The sequence below is a fragment of the Fusarium oxysporum genome, chromosome II (assembly GCF_013085055.1).
Source record: "Fusarium oxysporum Fo47 chromosome II, complete sequence".
Lineage (NCBI taxonomy): Eukaryota > Fungi > Ascomycota > Sordariomycetes > Hypocreales > Nectriaceae > Fusarium > Fusarium oxysporum.
Window position 1 is genome coordinate 667,999 of NC_072841.1, and position 20,628 is coordinate 688,626.

The 20,628-nt window shown below is 48.7% G+C and overlaps 8 protein-coding genes across 8 annotated transcripts; 3 read left to right on the forward strand and 5 right to left on the reverse strand.

The window, feature by feature from the left end:
• Positions 1–72: 72 nt before the first annotated feature.
• Positions 73–1,079, reverse strand: FOBCDRAFT_213892 (uncharacterized protein). Its single transcript, XM_031172518.3, has 2 exons — positions 859–1,079; positions 73–805 (listed from the first exon to the last, which is right to left on the reverse strand). The coding sequence occupies exons 1-2, from the start codon at positions 1,039–1,041 to the stop codon at positions 113–115; spliced, it is 876 nt and encodes a 291-aa protein (XP_031049303.2). The 5' UTR covers positions 1,042–1,079; the 3' UTR covers positions 73–112.
• Positions 1,080–1,268: 189 nt separating this feature from the next.
• On the forward strand, positions 1,269–2,463 carry FOBCDRAFT_268594 (mitochondrial dicarboxylate transporter; the record flags this gene model as incomplete). The annotated part of the gene is made up of 8 exons (XM_031172519.2): positions 1,269–1,306; positions 1,352–1,383; positions 1,427–1,451; positions 1,497–1,564; positions 1,609–1,965; positions 2,009–2,027; positions 2,070–2,315; positions 2,358–2,463. The coding sequence occupies 8 exons, from the start codon at positions 1,269–1,271 to the stop codon at positions 2,461–2,463; spliced, it is 891 nt and encodes a 296-aa protein (XP_031049304.2).
• Positions 2,294–4,996, reverse strand: FOBCDRAFT_256561 (uncharacterized protein). The gene is made up of 5 exons (XM_031172520.3): positions 4,698–4,996; positions 4,125–4,634; positions 3,339–4,082; positions 3,222–3,295; positions 2,294–3,178 (listed from the first exon to the last, which is right to left on the reverse strand). Exons 1-5 carry the CDS (start codon positions 4,910–4,912, stop codon positions 2,535–2,537), a joined length of 2,187 nt encoding a protein of 728 aa, XP_031049305.2. The 5' UTR covers positions 4,913–4,996; the 3' UTR covers positions 2,294–2,534.
• Positions 4,997–5,492: 496 nt separating this feature from the next.
• FOBCDRAFT_256562 (major facilitator superfamily domain-containing protein) lies at positions 5,493–7,023 on the forward strand (the record flags this gene model as incomplete). The annotated part of the gene is made up of 4 exons (XM_031172522.2): positions 5,493–5,664; positions 5,708–6,019; positions 6,067–6,688; positions 6,738–7,023. The coding sequence occupies 4 exons, from the start codon at positions 5,493–5,495 to the stop codon at positions 7,021–7,023; spliced, it is 1,392 nt and encodes a 463-aa protein (XP_031049307.2).
• A 273-nt stretch (positions 7,024–7,296) lies between these two features.
• FOBCDRAFT_175616 (uncharacterized protein) lies at positions 7,297–10,260 on the reverse strand (the record flags this gene model as incomplete). The annotated part of the gene is made up of 8 exons (XM_031172524.3): positions 10,124–10,260; positions 9,945–10,080; positions 9,380–9,899; positions 9,183–9,335; positions 8,748–9,139; positions 7,701–8,163; positions 7,504–7,657; positions 7,297–7,419 (listed from the first exon to the last, which is right to left on the reverse strand). Exons 1-8 carry the CDS (start codon positions 10,217–10,219, stop codon positions 7,297–7,299), a joined length of 2,037 nt encoding a protein of 678 aa, XP_031049309.3. The 5' UTR covers positions 10,220–10,260.
• Positions 10,261–13,114: 2,854 nt separating this feature from the next.
• FOBCDRAFT_213897 (RmlC-like cupin domain-containing protein) lies at positions 13,115–13,689 on the forward strand. The gene has a single exon (XM_031172526.3). The coding sequence runs from the start codon at positions 13,137–13,139 to the stop codon at positions 13,668–13,670; it is 534 nt and encodes a 177-aa protein (XP_031049311.2). The 5' UTR covers positions 13,115–13,136; the 3' UTR covers positions 13,671–13,689.
• A 149-nt stretch (positions 13,690–13,838) lies between these two features.
• FOBCDRAFT_236391 (FAS1 domain-containing protein) lies at positions 13,839–17,189 on the reverse strand (the record flags this gene model as incomplete). The annotated part of the gene is made up of 7 exons (XM_031172527.3): positions 13,839–14,082; positions 14,128–14,555; positions 14,602–14,948; positions 14,993–15,382; positions 15,541–15,623; positions 15,836–15,918; positions 16,368–17,189. 7 exons carry the CDS (start codon positions 17,187–17,189, stop codon positions 13,839–13,841), a joined length of 2,397 nt encoding a protein of 798 aa, XP_031049312.3.
• A 105-nt stretch (positions 17,190–17,294) lies between these two features.
• On the reverse strand, positions 17,295–19,011 carry FOBCDRAFT_13131 (uncharacterized protein). Its single transcript, XM_054703178.2, has 3 exons — positions 18,617–19,011; positions 18,283–18,569; positions 17,295–18,236 (listed from the first exon to the last, which is right to left on the reverse strand). Exons 1-3 carry the CDS (start codon positions 18,741–18,743, stop codon positions 17,436–17,438), a joined length of 1,215 nt encoding a protein of 404 aa, XP_054559153.2. The 5' UTR covers positions 18,744–19,011; the 3' UTR covers positions 17,295–17,435.
• Between the last annotated feature and the right edge of the window lie 1,617 nt (positions 19,012–20,628).

Here is a 20,628-nt window from a genome sequence, read left to right on the forward strand (position 1 = left end):
TGCACTCCTTCGCCGTTGAACTCTACAGCCATTCCGAGATCAGATCGTTGCAAATGGCTTTATCGCATGAACTCAGTTGCTTAATAATCCAATTGTATGTCTATGGTGTCTATCACAGTTTAGAATCTCTACCAGGCGCAAAGCTGCTTCCACCGATTGCCTCAACAATCTTATCTACCGTATTCAAGATCCAATGCCCACCCTCATCACTAGCCAAATACTGCACAGCCTCTTCACTCTCTCCATCCTGATCGTTCTTATACGTCCCATCCTCAAGCGCCTTTCTCAACCCAAACACATGCGACAAAACCTGTGGTCCAACACCAGTCTGCGCACGTAGACACGAAATAGCAATCATAGAGGTATGAACCCGCCCAAGACTAGCAAGTGTATCGCGCTGTGCAGCAGGAGGATCGGAGAGAAGAGCAGAGTAATGGCTGCTGAGGATGTAAACAGGTAAATCGGGATGCGCAAGCGCCAGCTTCTCGAAGAGCTTGTCTTCGTACGGCCTGTAGATCGAATCCCATAGTCCGCGACCGCGCGCTAACGCCTCGTCGATGTTTTGCGACGTCGATTGTCGGCTCGGTTTCGTACAGAGTTTCGATGTTACTTCTTCGGGTAGCGATGCGTGGAATGCATTTAGGGAATTGATCGTTCGTGGGATGCCGTTGAAGCTGATGCACTTGAGACCAACTTCTCGGATGAACTCGGCATTTTGGACAGCTGAGTTGGGATCTTTTGCGGACGCGACGCGATGAAGAACGGGTAAAGAATCGGGAGAGTTGAGTGTAAACGTCGCAGCAGCCTAAATCGTCAGTATATGCAATTGATTAATACGACAATTGTGGTAGAACATACAGAGACTGTTAGCCATGACTTTGGGCCGAGGTTCCTAATCGCGGCATCATTTGCGATCGCCTCATACAATTCCTGTACTTGTTTCGGCGCAGGACGAGGTCCTGGCTTTGCGAACGGCGCATTGATAAGCGCTTTCAGCGATGTAGATAGTTTCGACATGTCTGCTTGTTTCTCGTTTGACATTGTGTTTCTGCCGAGGATGTATTGACGCTTTTGTGATAATGACGATGATGGGCGGAAGTCAGAGTTGGAGACCGAGGGATTGACCCGCTTTTCCTACGGGGTTCAGAATGGATGTGCGGACGGAACTAGATCTGGACGCCGAGAGCATGTGTAAATGTACAAAACAATGAGATGGAAGGGGATTGAGAGGAGTAGATCACAGTTTGTTAGGTTAGAATATTGTTGAAATGAGTTCTGATAAGAAAAAGGAGCCTTTTTGGCTTGGGTATGTTTTCTCGAGTGCGTTATGAATATGGCTGATGGTTTGCAGTGGTGCTGCAGCTTGCATGGCTGTTTGCTTCAGTATGTCTTTCTCATCGATGGAGAGCTTGACTAACATGTGAAGCCCACCCTTTGGACCAAACGAAATAGTAAGTTTCTCAGCAAACACTTTTATCTCAAAGCTAACCAGTTAGTCGCATGCAAGTCCTCAAAAGCAATGCCTCCATGCTCAACGTCCTCTATCGCTTCGCCGCACGAGATGGTAAGCTTCCCCATCCTTTATACCGTCCACCCACTAATTATCAGGCATCCCATCACTCTGGAACGGCTTATCAGCTTCCATCCTCCGTCAAGGAACATACTCAACCGCCCGTTTCGGCTTCCACACATACTTCTCAGATAAACTGAGAGGATACACAGGCAAGAAGCTCTCAGTTGCGCAGAACATCGCCTGCGCAGGTGTAGCTGGCGGTGTTGCTGGTTTAGTCGGCAATCCAGCTGAAGTTGTCCTTGTCCGTATGTGTGCAGATGGAGCAAAGGCTCCTGCGCAGCAATTCGGATATGCTCATGCTTTTGATGCGCTGGCGAGAGTGTATAGCGAAGAAGGCATGAGGGCGTTCTGGAAGGGAATTGCTCCGAATATTGCGAGGAGTGCTTTGATGAGTGAGTTTCCTGCTCTATGTGTGAACATTGCTAACAAATTTAGATGTGTCTCAGATCGCTACGTAAGTTTGCTACTTCTGCGAGTTACTCGACTAACAACTCAGATACGCCTCCGCCAAACAATACCTCGTCAGCAACGGTTTTGGAGATGATACAAAGACACATGCTATCTCATCCCTAGCCGCTGGAACAATGGCAACAACTCTATGTGCTCCCGCAGACGTTCTCAAGAGTAGAATGCAATCTAGCGCTGGAAAAGAAGGCCTAGCCCAAGTTCTGAGCACTGGCCTTAGAGAAGAAGGTCCACGATTTCTTATGAGGGGCTGGACTCCTGCTTGGTTGAGACTTACGTACGTTTTCCGTTCTGATTTGGGACCAAGCTGACTTTCTAGACCGCATACTGTCTTGACGTTTGTGTTTATGGAGAAGCTTCGACAGCTTACTTCGATAGATTGGCTCGGTGGAATTAGTGCAGCGGAGAAGGAAACACTGCGCTGAGAAACTCGCGTTCTGGATTTGAGTGAGATATTGATTTGAGCAAGTAACTTGTTTGTTGATTTATGTAGCAATTATATACCAACTTCAGGCCAGTAAAGCCATTCGAAATTCGTCATATCCTCCCATGATAATCCCCCAAACGAAGGCTCAAAATCGTTGCCTGGCTGATTCAACGCTTGAACGATTTGATCATCAGACATTGCTGAGAACTGTAACGGTTCGGGCCACAACGCTTGCTGATCCAAAAAGGTTGGAGTCGTAATTGGTGCTTCGTTAACAATTGGCATTCTCGGGTCTGAGATACCATCTCCTGTCGCTGCCCTTCTCACGATCTGCTTGAGGTATTTTCCGTACTTGATGGAAAGGCCATTACGATGCCGTGTGACTTTTCCGATCCTTTCCAGAACTGTGGCTGTTTCGTCGATGAGGTTGCGGACACTTGGTGCCAGGGCTGATCCACCGGTTGCGTAGGAACTTAGTGTAAGGGCAAAGCAGGCTGCGAATGAAATCATGATGGCTGTGTTGTTCGGCATTGACTGCAGTTGTGACTCTCCCTGGATTGCAGCTCGCATGACGTTGAGGGCGGATGAGAGACCAGCCGTGTGAAAGAAACGGCGGACTTCGAGTGGTGCTGTTGGATGGTTTATCACTCCACCGTAGATAGACAATCGGGTATGTGTGACGAGAATTTCGACGTAAGGAGGAAGACGACGATCTGATGGTCAGCGTGGTCCTTGTCGAGAGGCCATAAATCTTACCTGGTCCTTTCCCGATCGACACTCCCCATTCGGTGTACCATTGATCAAAAAACCGTTCGATTGACCCTTGAATTCTGTAACTGTTAGCTGCGTCACTGGCCTTGGTGGCATACGTACGATTGCGCGATTAATGACCCGTCGCTGGAAGCCATCTGAGATCCATCACAAAGAGCACGAACAGTCGCGAAAAGTGCGTCCAGATCTCTTCTTAGCACCGCCATGGAAACCAAATGACCATCAAGAGGATCAGCATATTCAGAACGATGCCAATTATCGCAATCTTTCAAAGATCTTGTCATCGGTACTGAAAACGGACGCCCTCTAGCCAGAGACATTCCTCGCTCAAGGACAAACAACGAAAGCCAGCATCGTTCGCGATTTCTCAGAAATAGTCGTCCTTTTTCTGACCATGGATCGATTTCAGGGAACCCATCCATTGCGAGAGCAGCTCTTGGGTCGAGACAGTCACCTCTTGCTAGGCCAATACCAGACCCTGAGCCAACCATTTCCGGTGAGATTAGACTCTTGTGAAGTGATAAATCCGTAGCAACTGTGTTGGCGATCGAGATGTAAGTGCATGTCTCATCGTCAGTTGAGTGCTGTCCCGGAAACATCCATGGGATATTAACCATGAATGCAAGCACAATTTCAACTGATCGATACCGATTTACCATGACTCTATGCGCAAGAGTTCTAGCGTGATTCGATAATCGTTTTGAGAGAGCGGCTGCTGATGGCATGAAGAGTGCAGATGCAGCCATGATAGACGTGTAAAGAAACGCTGATCTTGAACGCGTGAATTCGACGGTGTATATCCTCGGATCAAGACCCCATCGTGTATGCGCGAGGTTCCGATGGAAACTACGCGGTTAGTACGCGCCAAAAATGGAGTGATGAACTCACAAGTTGAAGAGCTTATCTGCTTCCTCCTCAGATACAAGGCCCAGAGAAACAGGATCAACATCATGCCCAACATCGAGATGAACTTGCGCCGGCGCAAAGAATGCTTGAATTTCATCCTCCGTTTGACCCTGCGTACTAGCCGTATGCGCCTGCTGTGGAGAATTGCCATGCCGCGACTCAGGCGACGGTTGAATATACGATGCCCTCGCAAGAAGCTGTAGCGGATTTTCTGCGTCATCAATAGCAAGACTCTGTTGCGTTCTCTGGATGAAATCAGGCATTGCTACAGGGTCTTGCTCCTCCTCCTCTTCCGAGTACGCATCTTCATCGCCATCACCGCTGACACTGTACCCACGAGTAGTCGCGTGTTCAGGTGTATTCGCATTGCTGAGTAATTCCTGCAAATGGTTCAGAATCCTATCATCTTCCGGATTCTTTTGCGACGCTGATCGGGCGCGTTTAACGGCCTGGTCAATCTGATACAGCGCCTTATCCAACCCAGTTCGTTTACTGACAAGTCAGCATTGAATAGACAACAACAACATCAGATCGGCAACATGCGGGGAAGCTTACTTTTTAATACCCTTTTGTCGTCCGGGATGATATGCAGGACGCACACACTCGCAGTCAAGCTGTATGCATCTCCTACATCGTTCCTGGTGAGGTTTCCAGTCGCATTTGATCTTTGAGCGACGACATACGAGACAAGCAGCTTGTCTCGGACGCGGCGAATCACCAGACTCGAGCGGGGATGTCTGGCTCTGAGAGTCAGAGTTCCGCCCCGCCATGATTCAAAAGGACAAAAAAAAAGTCGGAGGTTGATCTGTTACCGACGATGGGAAATCGATGAGGTGATGAGAAACAAAGTTGGGTAATGGGGGAATGGGGGAGTTGAGAGGCGGAGACGTTTCCGACTCGAGCTCGAGTCAGTTCGTCGGAAACACACATGATTGGTCAGTATTTAAGCTTCCGATATTGACTCGCGAAGCGGAGATGCATCTTCAACGGTTCACTAATAGGCATGATTAAGATTATGCATAGTTATTTGATCCTATCGATAAGTTATATTACTTGCAGATGCATTAGCCACAGACTACACAGATTATCATGTCGCCATCGACCCTGTCGAGCACGAAATGAACGGACAGTCGCAAAAGTGGAAATGGCCACTGACTATATCGTCGGGCAACTTGCGACTCTAGCCTGATTCGGAAGAGTTGTGCACTAACCTTGTATCAATCCACATTTGATACTCCATTGATGAAAATCTTTTGAGAGAATGGTGATATGAGAGGGATTTATAAGAGGTGAGGGTTGGAATTATTTTTGAATTGAGTTTTTGGTTTGGATGTTTGCGTAGCCGTCAAAATGTCGTCCAACGCTGTGATCGAATCGGGCAGCGATAAAGATGTCAAGGATGTCACTGAACAGTCTAAGCCTGTATCTCGGTTTACACGATGGTATCGCAGTCCTTTATTCAATGTCATAATCGTTGGTTTGATCTCTTTTACTCAACCAGGAATTTGGAATGCCCTCAACAGTATGTTTACCGTCTGTTCACTTTACATCGCTGACAATTGTAGATACCGGCGCTGGTGGTCAGCAGGAACCATACCTTGTCAATGGCGCCAACTCACTCACTTTTGGCATCATGGTTTTCGGATGTTCCATTTTCAGTATCCTGGCCAATAAGATTGGGCTGAAATGGGTTCTTGTTATCGGTACCCTTGGCTATGCACCTTATTCTGCAGCGCTTTACACCAATAACAGATATGGTGTTGAGTGGTTTGTACTCCTTGGCGGTGCCACTTGCGGTATTGGTGCTTCTGCTCTTTGGGCTTCGGAGGGTGCCATTGCTTTGGGATATGGTGATGTCAAGGATCGTGGAAAGTTCAGTAAGTGGCATGATCTGATCGTGAAGTTACCATGCTAACCTATGTAGCTGGAATTTGGCTCGGTCTTCGTGAGCTTGGTCAACTCATTGGCTCTTCCATTCAGCTCTCACTCAACGTTGAGTCCGGAAAGAGAGGTCGTGTTGGATACACCACTTATCTGGTCCTCATCGCTCTCCAATGCCTCGGTCTTCCTCTCGCCCTTCTAGTCTCACCTCCCAACAAGGTCATCCGACCTGATGGCTCCAAGCTGCCTCACACCCAAACCAACAAGAGTATCAAGGAACAATGCAGACGATGGGGCGCTCTCATCAAGCGCAAGCAATTCTTCCTCTTGATTCCTATTCTCGTCGGTTTCAACTGGAACAGTACGTACCTCGGCATTTATCTTGTCAACTACTTTTCCGTCCGAGCTCGTGCTTTGGCGTCGTTGACTTCAGGTATTGCTGCTACTGGTGCCAATATCTTCTGGGGTTGGTTCTTCGACCTCAAGTACTTTAGCCGACCTCAGCTTGCCAGAATCACATGGGTGTTCTTGGCTGTTACCATGACTGCTCTGTTTGGTTGGCAGTTTGCTATGGAGCTGGAGTATCGTAGCGCCAACCCTGCTGTTACTCTCGATTGGGACCTCCCTGGCTTCGGTCGTGGATTCGCTGTCCAAGTTCTTCTTCGGTAAGTTCACATCTACCTATATATGCGAAAACACGTGCTAACAAATCAGATTCATGAACGAATCGCACTACATGTTTGTGTACTGGATCATCGGAACTTTCTTTGAGGACGTTGAGACCCTGACTCTCGCTGTTGGCTTGGTCCGATCTTTCGAATCTCTTGGATCATGCTTGGCATTTGGTGTTGGTGCTGCCAAGGTTCCATCTCTCACAAACCTCATCGTTGCCTTTGTCATGTTCTGCATATCTCTCCCTTCAACATCTTTCGCCGTTTTCCTTGTGCCTGAGCGCCCGGCAAATCATGTACTTGACAAGGATAACGAGTCTGAGGAATAAGGTTAGGCTTCATTGCTAGACTTGAAATAACATTTTGAGACTCTCCCACTATGCATTCCGGGTCCCCAGATTTCTAACTTATTGTCTAATCGACGGTGGATCCGATCGATCGGGATCGCGATGCAGGGTCACGGCGCAAGGTCTTACTGTGTGGATAGGGAAATTGTTCGATCACACGCCACATATGCGAGTTGGTCCGGAAGAGGAAGTTGACAATTTTGAAAAGCACCCGAAGCCAAGAACATATACACATTTGCCAAGCAAGCTGCGCCGCTATATCCCTGGGGGCTGGCTCGGGTCGCAGGTGGCATAGGGCTGAAGATCTGAGCACATGAGACGACGGCCAAGTATGATATTCATGATATGATACGGTCGAAACCCTGTATGTAAATAAAGCTAATTTAACGACGAAATCATGACCTCCTCCGAATCCCTATACCTTATTGTCCCATTCTTGAACGCTCGAAGCAGTCCTCGAACTTTGTGCTGCAAAGGGGTAGTTTTTTCCAGCTGCAGAAACTTGCGAACCAGCTGAAATGTGATCATGAGAGTTCCTGAAACAGCACCAATCTTGAGAAAGACAGATAGATCACCTTGCGAGGTGGCATATGGCAAGGTGAAGCAAATTGCCATCCTGAATTTGTAAGCAATGAACCTGACAGGGCCATGATACATACCATGCAATGATGATAGGAGATATAGCCTTGATATAAGGCCGCTCCTGTCTTTTTATTTGTTCAAGAATGTCGTCGAGTTTGATAAGATCTTTTATAGCGTTGGTTTGTGTGAGTTGGGCATCCTGATCTGCTTCTGATCCCCAGGACTGAAGAGGTCTGGCACAAAGTCCAGGAGGGTCGTCATGGCTCTTTTCATGTCCGATATGCCCGAAATATTTATTCAGGTGGCCATTTACGGATTCTCTGCAAGTTTCAAATTGCCGAAACACATCGCTGCCATGGTCGATCGGTGAAACTTGTGATAGTGGCTGAATAGTGATGACCGCTCCCTTGATAAGAGAGTTGCCCATGTTGTCTTTGACTTTTTGAAATTTTCTCGATCTTTGCTTTACTTTCAGATTTGTCTTTGGTGGGAACAAAAGTGAAAGCGTTCCTTTTAGATACGATCGGTTGCAAGCATGAGCTGAAAATGACCAGAAAGCAGCAAGGATCCATGCATGTTGATTGGCTGTATAAAGAACAATAGCTCGTTTAGATTCAAAATCAGGTTGAATTTGATATTCTTCTCAAGACAATGCAAAGTGGCGTCAAACTAGTCACAGAGGTGGGCTTGCGCGTATAGCGGCAGACGAGATAATCAAGGGCATCGTTGAATAAATTTCGAGTAAATTGGGGGAATAGTCTTCGAATTCTTCCTCGGACAGGGTCCGTGTGACTCTAGACATTCTTCATTTTAATAGACCTACGAATTGCGATAGCTCCTGTAGTCGAAATGCGCTGGGCTGATAGGTCTCCCTCCACAATCACTCTGGCTCAACCAACAAGGATGTTGCATGTTTGTGTGTTTGATGGATCGCGTGCATTGACCCAATGACGCGCTTGGTTCTAAGCTCTTCAAGAATTCAGACTGAATGATATTTTACAGTTTGTAAGAATGTATTCATTAGTTTTGCTATAAAGGTATCAATCAACTATCGTTCTACAAAGACCTATCGCTCGGACTTTCAGACCTCATCTGAGTCGTAACTTGCGTCTTGTTAAACTTACTCTCCCCATTAACAAGACTCTGCTCATCATTCTCACTATACTGCACGTGGAAGGTCCTCTGCAGCTCAATCCCTCCATGCTCAGGTGTATGTATAGAATCACCCGTATGAGAAGGTAACTCCACACGAGCACGACTTCGACTCATGATATGTGATTTCCGTCCGTAATGTTCTCCATAGTTGTTGTACTTGCTCGAATCGTAGGATGAGCCTCCAAGAGCGGGGAACATACGCACGAGGATCACGCGAAGAGCGGGCATGGATGCGCAGATGATGCCGACGTTGATTTCAACCGTTGACCAGATGGAGATGTCGGTTTGGTCGTATGTTGGGTTGTGAGATGAGCCGAGATCGACGAGAAATTGGAGACGAATGATGCTCACGACGGTGACACTGAAAAGTCAGCAAGGCTCATTGAAATTGACGGACGACTTACAAAGTTCCGACGATAAACATGGCGGCGACACCAATCTTCTTCTTCCAATGCAGTTTGAGTTTCCTCAGATACCACATTGGAACTGCAAGCATCCATACATCCACAGCAACACTGATAGATGCATTGGCCCAGCCGATGGCAGTTGAGTTCATGCTGATGCTGTTAGCCAAGTCCGATAATCACAATTGTCAACGTACCATGTTCCCTTATGCTCTCCATCCCAATTCAACCAGAAATAGCTCACAGGCGTACACTGAAACGCCGCCAAAAACATAAACAAAACGCCAAAAACACTATTGAAAATGATAGTCCCCCATAGCAACTTTTGCGCCGTACCCGGAAAGATCCTCAGGTAAAAGAACAACAATGACGTCTTGAGCAGCGAAACCTGGGCAAAGTAGAATATCTCCAGTAACCAAAAGTAAAACCCAAACTGTGTTATGTCATCAAACTCTAGTGTCCAGATATCGCGACCTTCTCCGTGTCCGGCGGTTCCGTGGATGTTCATGGCTGTGGAGGGCATGCCGATGAAGAGCGTGAGCACTATGAAGAGGTCGTCGAGGCCGAGTTCCGTTTTGGTGAAGAAGAATTTGGACCAGAGACGAAGGGCGGTTGCGACGCCGGATATTACGCCGAGGACGATTGTGACGTTGATGAAGATGGGGGTCTTGTTTCGGACGGGGACTTCGCAGTAGGTGTATGTCATGTTGAGCGTTGCTGTTCACGTTAGAGAGAGGCGGCGTGAGAGGAGGGTGGACGTACTCAGACTATCTCTGACGTGACATGCTTGGGCGGCGCATGCCTCTGCTGTTTGGATGATGACTTGGGTCGAGCATACGCATTTCACGTCGCTCGATTTGCACTCCGACTTCGTGATGGCATCCTCATAACAAGGGGCCTACAATGTTAGCAAACACCAACCAATTGATGAATAAACTCACTGCACAAGCAGGCAGATTGGTCAACAACTCTTTCGTTGCATCCGCTGCCACTACCATGGGCACAAAGGCCACCAGAAAAGGCACAATCCACTTCATATTGATCGACAAACGTTCTACAAGGAGGACGACCCGCGTGTGCGGACCCCAGGGGATATTTAACAGATTTCCTTTAGGGGAGATCTAGGGGTTCTCTTTTTAAACCTTGACCTTACAGTCATCGTCTCAAGGGATCAGCGCAACCCCACTGCGTTCGTCCCGTCAATTTGGAAGAAAGTTAGAACGTGGATGATCCGGATTCTTCCAGATACAGCGTCACATCGCCTACAGGTTTGTCCCTGTAGGGGCTAATAATTTTAGTGTGTTAATTGGCGCAAGCTCAGTTTGTTTAGAGTATCTCGTAACATGGACTGTCACTGGGTGGTAATTTAGTTTGGGCTGAAATATCAGGTACCGCACTAATCGGCAAGGGACTGCCGGCTTTGGTAACCTCCTTTTCGTGGTGAGAAAAAGACCGGAGTTTCAAGTCGTGGATGAGGTCCAATTCTGGAAGGTCGTCTCAAGGGTTAGTCTAGAGCAAAAGATCCTTGACACTTCAAATCATCTTGGCATGTGCCAACGGCCCGATCCCTGTCTCGCCAAGGATTGGTTGGGCTGCAGACGAAGATCATCTCAAGATTTGCTCTAAATGCGAGGATGGAAATGATCAGCATATTACTCAGTTGAAAATGTCAGAGGCGCTCGACTTCGAGTCAGCCAAATGCATGATTCTGCAACGGAACCATTCCGTAACAACGCCCCTTTTATTCCTAAATTCGTGCTTCATCAGAACTCAAATCAGCCTGATAAAACTCGGGTTAGCTTGGTCCGATCCTACCCCAGGTTTCAGCTCAACGTGGCAATTCAACCGAAGACGAGGAAATTTCCAAAAGCTTATCACAAGAAGAAAACATTACCCCGAGCGCCCGGTTGACGGTCTATTTTCACATGTAATTTAATGGCTTCGGACGATTGAACAGAATGGGTTCGCTCTCGAGAAACAAGGTTCTCGTACTATGGTACCCTTTTGCGGAGGTGACCCGTTTCCATCCTCGCCTCGGTGAAGCTATTGGAACTAGAAGCCAAGACCTGTCCAGACCGCTAGCCTTGTACATATTGATAGCTAGTCATGATCCTAGGGCTGTTACATCAACGGTCACTAAGGAATCTGGCAGAAACAGTTCTGTCATCGACGGGGTAGTTGACTTGGCAATGATTAATGCTCTCTCCACTTGGTATTTATCATTTGACTATAATTATGTTACTTCGCCCATGTTTTGTTGGCTTTAATGTTTTGTAGGCCTCCATCGACATGGGTTACTTGCATATACCCTTGTTATCGCGTCGTCTCTCATTAGAAATGCAACCTCGACTGATGCAATGCTCACCCCTGATTGTTTGACAACGTGTTCTAGATTGCTTGCAGATGATCCATGTGGTCAAAACCCCTGCGTCTGTCAGTGGCAATGGAGCAGATCTGGTATGCATCTCGCGTGGCGTTGACATGTTGCGCAAAGTGTTCGCTGTTATTCCACCTTTTAAGCTACTCTCAATGATCTACCGAAAAGCTTTGGCCTCAAAAATACGCAGATTGTTCCTTTATGAAGTAACTTGTCCGGGTGGGTAAGAAGTATATCGCCGCGGATAGCAGATCCCCTCGTAACCTACGGAGTCTGGATGTCTCTTTGGTTGCATTGAAGATTGACGCAATGCAGCACATGACATTGTCGTTTCAATGCAACGAAAAGGTTACCTGTTCCAGTGATCGAGTCATGAAGGCGATGAATATCGCTTGCATTGAACAGGATCCAAGCTCGACTTTGACATCGTGAAGAATTAACCAGGGCATTTGCGAATTTTACAGGGACTATTAATAAACCCATACGGATATTTGACAGCTGCGTTCCGATTCGTCGTATAGTCAATCTAGCGAATTGATACCAGGGGCGGATAGTCTGTTATCATCCAGCTGATCACCCTGTCCACAATCGACTGTATTCCATCCAATCCCGTAGACTATGCACTGTTCTTCATTGTGTTAAGCTTAATACATATAGGCTAATTTCGATTTCTTTGTCGAGAACTCCCATAGCTTTCGTCCAGTCTTTTGACAGGTGCCCAGGACCATACCAGCCTCTCTCCGATGGCCTCGATCCTTATCTTGGTTCAGGGGGACTGCCAGCACACACCGGACATCAGGGCTCTGTTCGTGGGGAGAGATATGTAATGGTTGTTCTAAAGCTTTTTGTTTCTATCTTCTGACATCGTATTTCTTCTAGCTTGGGCATTTTCGTTGGTAATGAGATGAATATAGTCGTTGAACCTTCTTGCTTCTTCGCTATGAGTTCTCAGCATTATGTTCAATGGTAGCTTTCGGGCTACTATAGAGATTAGTTCTGTTCTAAAACTATTAACAAGTCATCTAGAATCTGCCAGTCATTCTCGTCGCTTTACTGAAGAAATGATTTCGTCTCATTCTTCAAATCAGGCTGAAGGTATAATCGCTCCATTTGGAAGCGGTCCGTAAATTATCCATAGATAATTTCAGATGGAGATATCAACTCAAATGCGAAGCCTCGTCAGGATGTAATTATAATATTGCCTCTATTTATTGGCAAGGATGCTTAGGCCCAGCCGGACAAGGCGGACTTGGCCATATCAATACCGGAACCTTCCCCGGCAGCCACGTGGGTCCCGATCGTGGGGAAGCGCAAATGCTTGGGTTCCAGGTAGGTATCGCATTTTATCATGGAGTTCCGTTATCGATAATCGAATGTATTACGCTTGAGTGAGTGGGAAAATATCTGAGTTGCTGGATAGGCTTGTGAAGATGTGATGGTAATTGCTTCATTGACCTACCCTAAAGATGAAATAATGACGTCAGGTTCAATCGTTACTTCATACATCAAAAGCTCAATAAGACCACAATCGCTTAGTTCTTCACATCTTCAATACACTATACTTAAAACTACTCACAATGTCTCTAACACCGCTCTCATCTCTCCGCGTCTCTAAGCATCTCATCCCATCTCACAACCTAATCCCCAATTGCAGCATCCACCAAAAACCCCTTCTTCACTACCACGCTGCCTTCAAGCCCCCCATATCCGCATCAAAGATCGAAGCGCACCTATCCTCAGTTAACGTGGTAGCACCGCAGTGGCGCTACACAATGTACTCCCAAACCCACTTCCACAGCACCACCCACGAGGTCCTCTGCATAAGCCACGGCAGAGCCCGTTTATGCTTTGGTGGCGAAGATAATGAGGGGAGGGTTGAACCGGTGGTGGAAACGGGCGATGTTGTGATTGTGCCTGCGGGAGTGGGGCATCGGTTGTTGGAGGATCTGGACGGCGGGTTTGAGATGGTGGGGAGCTATCCGACGGGTTGTGACTGGGATATGTGCTATGGGAAGAAGGGTGAGGACGACAAGGTGAAGGCTATTAAGAACGTGGAGTGGTTTCGGAAAGATCCTATCTACGGGGATGAAGGGCCAGCTACAGAGTTTTGAGGGAGTCACGTTTGTGGCATGTGCCGTGGCTTCGGGAGCATCGATAGTTAAACTATCACTGCAAGGTACAAGCCGTGAGACAAATCATGTATTCAATCCATCATTACTATCGTCCATTAATCCAATCCATACCATTCACATATCCATTAACCATTAATCCGACCAAGCTCAGAAGTTCATGACAAGGGCAGCACCACCGAAAAGGGCGCCGAGCGCAATGGCAGCAGTGGCCTGGGCAGCGCCTTCAGTGGAGGTCGAAGGCGACAGGCCAGTGGCCGCAGCTGTGTTTGTGTTCTCGGGAACACCCGATGTGAAGGGGATGTCGCTGACGGAGCTGGCGCCGGAGAAAGCGGCCTCCTGGGTGCTGGCGGTAGGGTTGGCGGTGGCAGAAGGCTTGTCGGGGTTGAGGACACTGAAGATGTTAGCTGGGTTTGTGAAAGCGGATGGAATGACTTACGCATCAATGACATGTACAACACCGTTGGCGATGAGGACATCAGGAACTATGACCTTGGCCTCGTTGACCCAGACAGTACCGTTGTGGATAACAATGTTGAGCTTCTCACCCTCAGAAGTGGTAAGAGAACCGTTCTTGAGGGTTGAGCTGTAGCCAAGAGTGTTGTTGACAACGTGGTACTTGAGAATGCTCTCAAGATCGGACTCGCTCAAGTTGGAGAGGACAGAACCAATGTTGGCAAAGGCGCTGTTGCTGGGAGCAAAGACAGTGATGTTCTTCTCGTTGGTGAGGTTTGTGACGAGCTTGGACTCGGTCAGAGCGCCAGCAACGGCGGAGAGGTTGGCGGCGATGGCCGTGTCGGAAAGGTTCTTGGGGACAGCGAGGACCTTGTTGATGATGTGAATGACACCACCAGTGAAGTTGAGGTCCTGAGTGTGTTAGTGAGTGTTGTTATTGATCAATTGGATGACTTACAGCCTTGGTGACATTGGATTGTTGACGGAAACCACTGTAGAAGCTGACAGTATCGCCCATGGCCAGAGCCTCGACACGCTGTCCACCAGTGACATTGGCATATGTCGCATTGTTGAGGAGCGTAGGGACAAAAGCGGGTGTGTCGCTGATGTTGCTGGCATAGTAGGTACCGTTCAGAACGTGGTATTGAAGGATAGCAGCGACGGAGCTGGGATCGTTCTCGACCATGCGGGCAACAGCGGTGTCATTGAGGAGGTCCTTGATGGCGTCGTTGCTTGGGGCCAAGATGGTGACATTCCTAAGACGGCCAAGGTCTCTGAGAAGACTGGGCTGGGCACGGAGAAGGCCTGCATGGTCAGCTTGCACCGGCAAACAAGATACAATAACATACCGCTGAGCTCAGAGAGGGTAGAGTTCTCAGACTCAAGAGCAGCAGTAAGGTTGGGACGGCTCTGGGCGGTAGCGTAGCCCGAGAGGGCGAGGGTGACAAGAGACTGCAGCTTCATTTTGATGATCGACTGGACAGAGTTAATCTTGGAGAAACAACGTAAACCCAAAATACGGGGGGGAACACACAGCTTAAGAACTCCTCGAGAAACAAGCTCGACAAGAACCCCGTTAGCTCTCGCGGCAGCATCCTGGCCAATTGGTAAAACTTCGCCCAGCACGAGCCCTTGCGAGACCAGACTCAAAACAGAGTCAATGACATAGACCAAGAGCTCAAGCGTCATCAATGGCCAGAATGGTGAAGTGCTACTCAGCCCACGCCAAGGCTCTTGGTCTGAGACGAGTTCAAGGGTTGAAGCTCTGTCGTGGCTTGCCGTGTGCCGAAAGCCGGGGAAGCTGTGTTTTCAAGAGTTGCAGTTTGGAGTCGCACCATGGGAGAGACGTGTATTCAATTGGACAACGCGAGAGATTCCATTTGCTATCGTAACTAACCCTGCTCGTATTGAACCTGAGAAAAGCCTGTTTGTTGTATCGGTTCAAGGCGTTGGAGGCCACCGAACCGCGTAACAGACAACCTACACAGACAATAGCTTCATTCTTTTGCTGGTAATATCCGGAAAGTCTCATTGGGCTTGGAGTCAATTCGGACTAGGCTGCAAGCTTCCTCAGCCCGGATCCCCACACTCCACAGCCGATCGGGTATCGTGATATCGTCATAGATATTTATTAAGGTATCGCAGCAGCTCAATTTTCAGCACAGCCGACTTTTGTTTTGACTGATTCTCACTCAATTGAAGACGCTGCCAAGGCCTCGGCACTGCTAGCGTTGCATTCCAGCTGTTTCATAGGGTGATGAAGAGCTCCCTTGGACTGTAAATCGGCCAATGCAACGCCGAGGGATGAAAGGGATGTTGGTCAGCTCATGCATCGGTGAAAAATGGCCGGACATGGTTCAGAGTCCAGACTGTCGCAGAGTTTGGCAAAATTGTTGGCAAATGCCGATTGGTTTGGTCGTTGGGTGAAAGGATTGTTCACCAATTGACTGGACAACTCAGAGAGGAGGTCCAAATGGATCGGCGTTTTCCAGTTTCACTCTCTTTGTTTCTCGGAGATCATCCCCAAATACTGTGCCGTCCTCGTTGGCTGCCGACTTCTTTTCTTTGTTCATAACTTGTTCTCGTCTCGCTCGTTGAAGATTGACCAGGTTCGCTCGATCGGGATCACGACATTTCTGCAGTTTCTTTCGAAGTGGTTTCATCGCTTTGACAATCTCGGGCTACTCCTGTTAGTCTGGTTCGGGCAACAAGCTTTAAACGTACCGTCCCCCAATACTCTGTCATTCTCTCGGGAGGTTCCTCTTCAAGCATCTTGCGGCAGCTGTCCACAGCTCCTAGAATCTTGTCTCGCATGTTTGCAAAAGCTGATTCCTGACTAGCATTGCCGCCTTGACCAGGAGTCGGGATCAAAGTGTCGAGCAGTCCATGATCTACCATGGAAAGCGCCGCCATCATGATTTGACTAGGCGCATAATGGAAATATGCATCTGTCACCAGAGGACTGAACTTGAGAATGTCTCGCGCGCGGGCATGCGCCTTATTGATTCGCGTCTCTTCGTCTGGTAACCTCCTTCTCAACTCCAGGATGGCACCCTCGAGCGCTCTGAACGGATGTCGCACATCAAACGCAAAGCGGATACCCTGACAGAGAAGAAACTCTCCCGCCAGAATTTGCTCGCCCGTTGTGTTTGGAAACTTCTCTGAAAAGGCATTTAGCTTGTAGAAGAAACCTTCGGCCTTGCATCCAAAGAAGAGTGATGTTTTGAGGAGATCGGTCGCAGGGTAGGTCATGACCGAGTTGGTCACGTAGAATCGTCGCAGAAAGATAGCGGCCGTCGCTCGAATCTCAGTAGGAAGCTCGCAGAATTGAGCCGCACGAATAAGCTCGACGGTGAAGAACTTGACGAGGCGTATCTCTTCATCGGGGGTAAGAAAATCGGGCGGAGGATCTGTCGCAAGTCGAGGAGCGATCTGTTCTCGAGCGAGGGAGTTTGTTTTTGCGCGCAGTTCTTGAAGGTTCGCCGGCGTAAACGACCAGAGCCGATATTGGCTCGACTGCCTGTAGCGCTCGTCTTCTATCGCCATTTTGTTGTTGTGAATGATGATGCAGAACAGACATGCTGCATGATGGAGCTGCCTACCACTTGTTTTGGATGTCACGTGACCTTATCTTATCGAAATGATCGTCAGGGACCGCACCCCATTAAAATAGCCTCACATTCAAGCTCAAATTCAATCAATTACAGACGCATTCGCGTGATGACTCTATTGTCCAAATCAAATCCAAACGCCAGCCAGATACCAAATTTACCAATTGACTCATAAAATCCATCAATATCCCAAGTTCTCTCTTCTCGCAGGAGGAGGAGGCGGGGGCTTCTTGGCCCGGTTGGGAGGGGGAGGCGGTGGCTTCTTTCCAAGAGCCAAACCGCTTGCGCTTCGGCTTAGACTTCCATAGCTAGTTGCAGGGCTGGCAGTGCGGTGTTCCCAGTCAGGACTGCCGCTTCTGCTTGTTGAAACATCATCAGAGAATACATCGTCATGCCGTCCGTATGAACCGCTGTCAGTAGCAACGCGAGCAAGAGGAGCACCTGGGACTCTGAGATTGGCCAGTGGTGTAGCTGTAGATGAGGAGCGGCCTTCAAATGTTGAGGCGCGTCCAATCGGGGGTCGTGCGGGTTGGGGAGGGGGAGGCGCAAGACGGCTTCCGGGAGAACGGTGGGGAATGCGAGCGGGCTCTTGTTCAGCCTCTGGCTCTTCGTAGACGGCCTGATGACGAGGCTCTTGCCAAGAACGAGCGGTGTTGGATCGGCTTCGGCCAATCTTGGGAGCACTGGTAGGCGAAGACGCAGCTCCAGCCCAGTTCTGACGAACACGACGCAACTCTTCAGCGCAGCGCTCATGGTAATCAAGCTCAGCGTCGAGGAATTGGGTCAGGGATGTAATGTTGTCCACCTCGGATTCCTTGATGTCCTGCATACGACGAAGGACATCCTCGCTGGTCTCCTCAAATTTGGCCTTGTTCATGCGAACTTCTTCTTCGATGCGGAAATCGTCACGGCGGGCCTTTTGCAGCTTGTTGGTGCTGGCGTCGTAGGCAAGACGGCGGTTCTCAAGCTTCTTGCGGGCGTTCTACTCTTGTTAGCGGGCATATCGTCGAGGCAACTGATTGACATACCTGGTACTCTCGCATCATCGCCAGACTCCTCTCGAGGTTGTCCAGCCAAGTAGCATTGGCGCAGTCTACGTAGGAATCTTGGATGCCAGCAATGCGCTCGTTGGCGCGACCCAAGGACAACAGGCAGTTTCCGAACTCGGACTCTTGCTCAAAATCCTCGCCGTGGGTAGCCATTGAACGGCCAAGAGACGACATGGGAGTGCCGCGCTCCTTGTTATCCATAAGCTCATTGCGTTGGGACAACCATTTAACGTAGCCGCTCATAGATCGTTGCATGCGCTCCATACCTGGGGTCGTTAGCCGTCGAAAAGTTAATGGTCCACGGGGAACAAACCGTCTTGTCGGAGAGCCATTTCGGTCTCTAGATTCTTGAACTCATCAGAATGAGCCGTTCGGGCTTCAGCGCCCATTCTTTCACCGGCCCATTGGAAGGCTCGGTCAATCTTCTTTGTAAAATGCATATTGACTCGTTCGTTATCGTAATGTCGGATCCAGTCCGATAGTTGTTCGCGGGGTCGTCTGGCGCCGTCGCTACTGTGCAAAAGTATAACGAGGGACAGAGGCAAGTTGTAGAAGTAAAAGAAAGAGTATTTGAGAGCGAGAGACGGGGTAATGAATGATTGCAGAGCACGAACAAGGGGTAGAAGAGGGATGGGATGCTAGGGTGGCGAACAGTTGGGGCGTGAGATGGAAAAGGACACGACCTTGAAGGTCTTGACTGAATCCAATCCTTGACTGGTTCTGGTGATGCGACCTCAAGTCCGTTGGGAGTGAGCGTCTTCAGGGGTGCTTGTAGTGGTGTGGAGGTGAGGTTGGGGAGCCCCAGCCCCGAGCTTCAAGGGAAAGCCCCCTGAAAAGTCCCAAGCTACAGTGCGCTGCAGTAGTTTAGCTTATCTTATCGCCCTGCAGAAGGCAGTGAACTCAACTCAGCGGGGACCAAAAGTCTCAGGAATTGCATTCATATTTATGAAACAGAGCCCGAGCAAACAAAGCGAATTATTGAAACAACAATTACAGGTGACGTTATTATTGAGCCTGTGGAATCCTGATCACGTCTGACAAGGAGAGACGTGGTGCCATGGGCAGGCGATGGGAAAGCCAAGAATGGCATGAGAAATGAAATCCTGAGGCGAATCGACCCCAAGATTTGGTCGAGGCAATTTTAGATTATAACCTACGGACACTTAACTGAACTCTCTTGGCTTGGCTGGACTGGACTGGTCAAACGGGCTGGGCGCTTCGGACATGGCGCGGCTAGAAAATTGATCTGTGGTCCATTCGATCTGGAGCATCATGTAGACATGACACGGTGACTGTATCGCGCTGACGTATTGTACAGTCAGAGTTTCTGAAAATAGGACAATCGCTAAAAGTCAACGTGATGAAGAGTCTGTACCCGGAACGAGCCTGAGCGAGATGGATCCTGATACGAGTACGGATCAAATCTGTAACCACGTATTGGCGTCTTGGTGGCCCGTGTCTCCAATGGCCCCTGAGACAACGGCGCCAATAGCCTGCGGTACCGCTACACTAACAACGGGAACTGTCTCCGGCTGGGAAAGCCAAGTTGGTGATCCCCACCACGAGATAGCGAAATGGAACCTACGCCGTTGGTTTCTTTATCTGGGGGTTAGCGACAAGGATGGATAGATAAGTTATTGAATGCTGCGTACGGAGTATATAGACCGCTATAATTCATTGAACACCCGTCAAAGTCAATCAAGATGCCATGCATCATGTCGACTCCCAAGTTGACCGCGACTTTGAACTAGAGACGAAAACTCTGAAAGTTTCTTTAAGCATACCATTCTCCATAAACTAACCTTACTACAAAAGGTTCGTCGTTGGGACAGTCGACACCACCATTTTGACTCTTTCTCCTTCTCTCTCTGTCCGTCAATACCACCCACTGCTGATCTTAACAGTAATGTCGGCCCGTCCAACCCATCACCAACCTCACACCTTTTCACCCTCACGTTACCCTCGCGTGTCCTGTTCAACCCCGCTTCAAAAAAAAAAAAAAAAAAAAAAAGAGCCGCAGGGCAGGAAAGTGATCGACCAGATTCTTAGAATTCATCATTATCTCGTTCTAGAAGACCCCAACCTCCAGCCTCGTTGGGAATAGTTGAACTGTGTGTGTGTCGCCTAAAAAGGGCCTCGCCCCCCTCATTCTTTAACCGCTCCACTATATACGGGGGGACATCCAGACCATTCCTCCAACTCTCCACCAACGAGCTTGCGTAATGCTTCACGGGAGGAGGGAAAAAAGCACGCAAGACATTGGTTTCAACCGGATACTGTGTGGTCTGTTACATTGAAGAGTACGACGACGATAGAAAAGCTTTC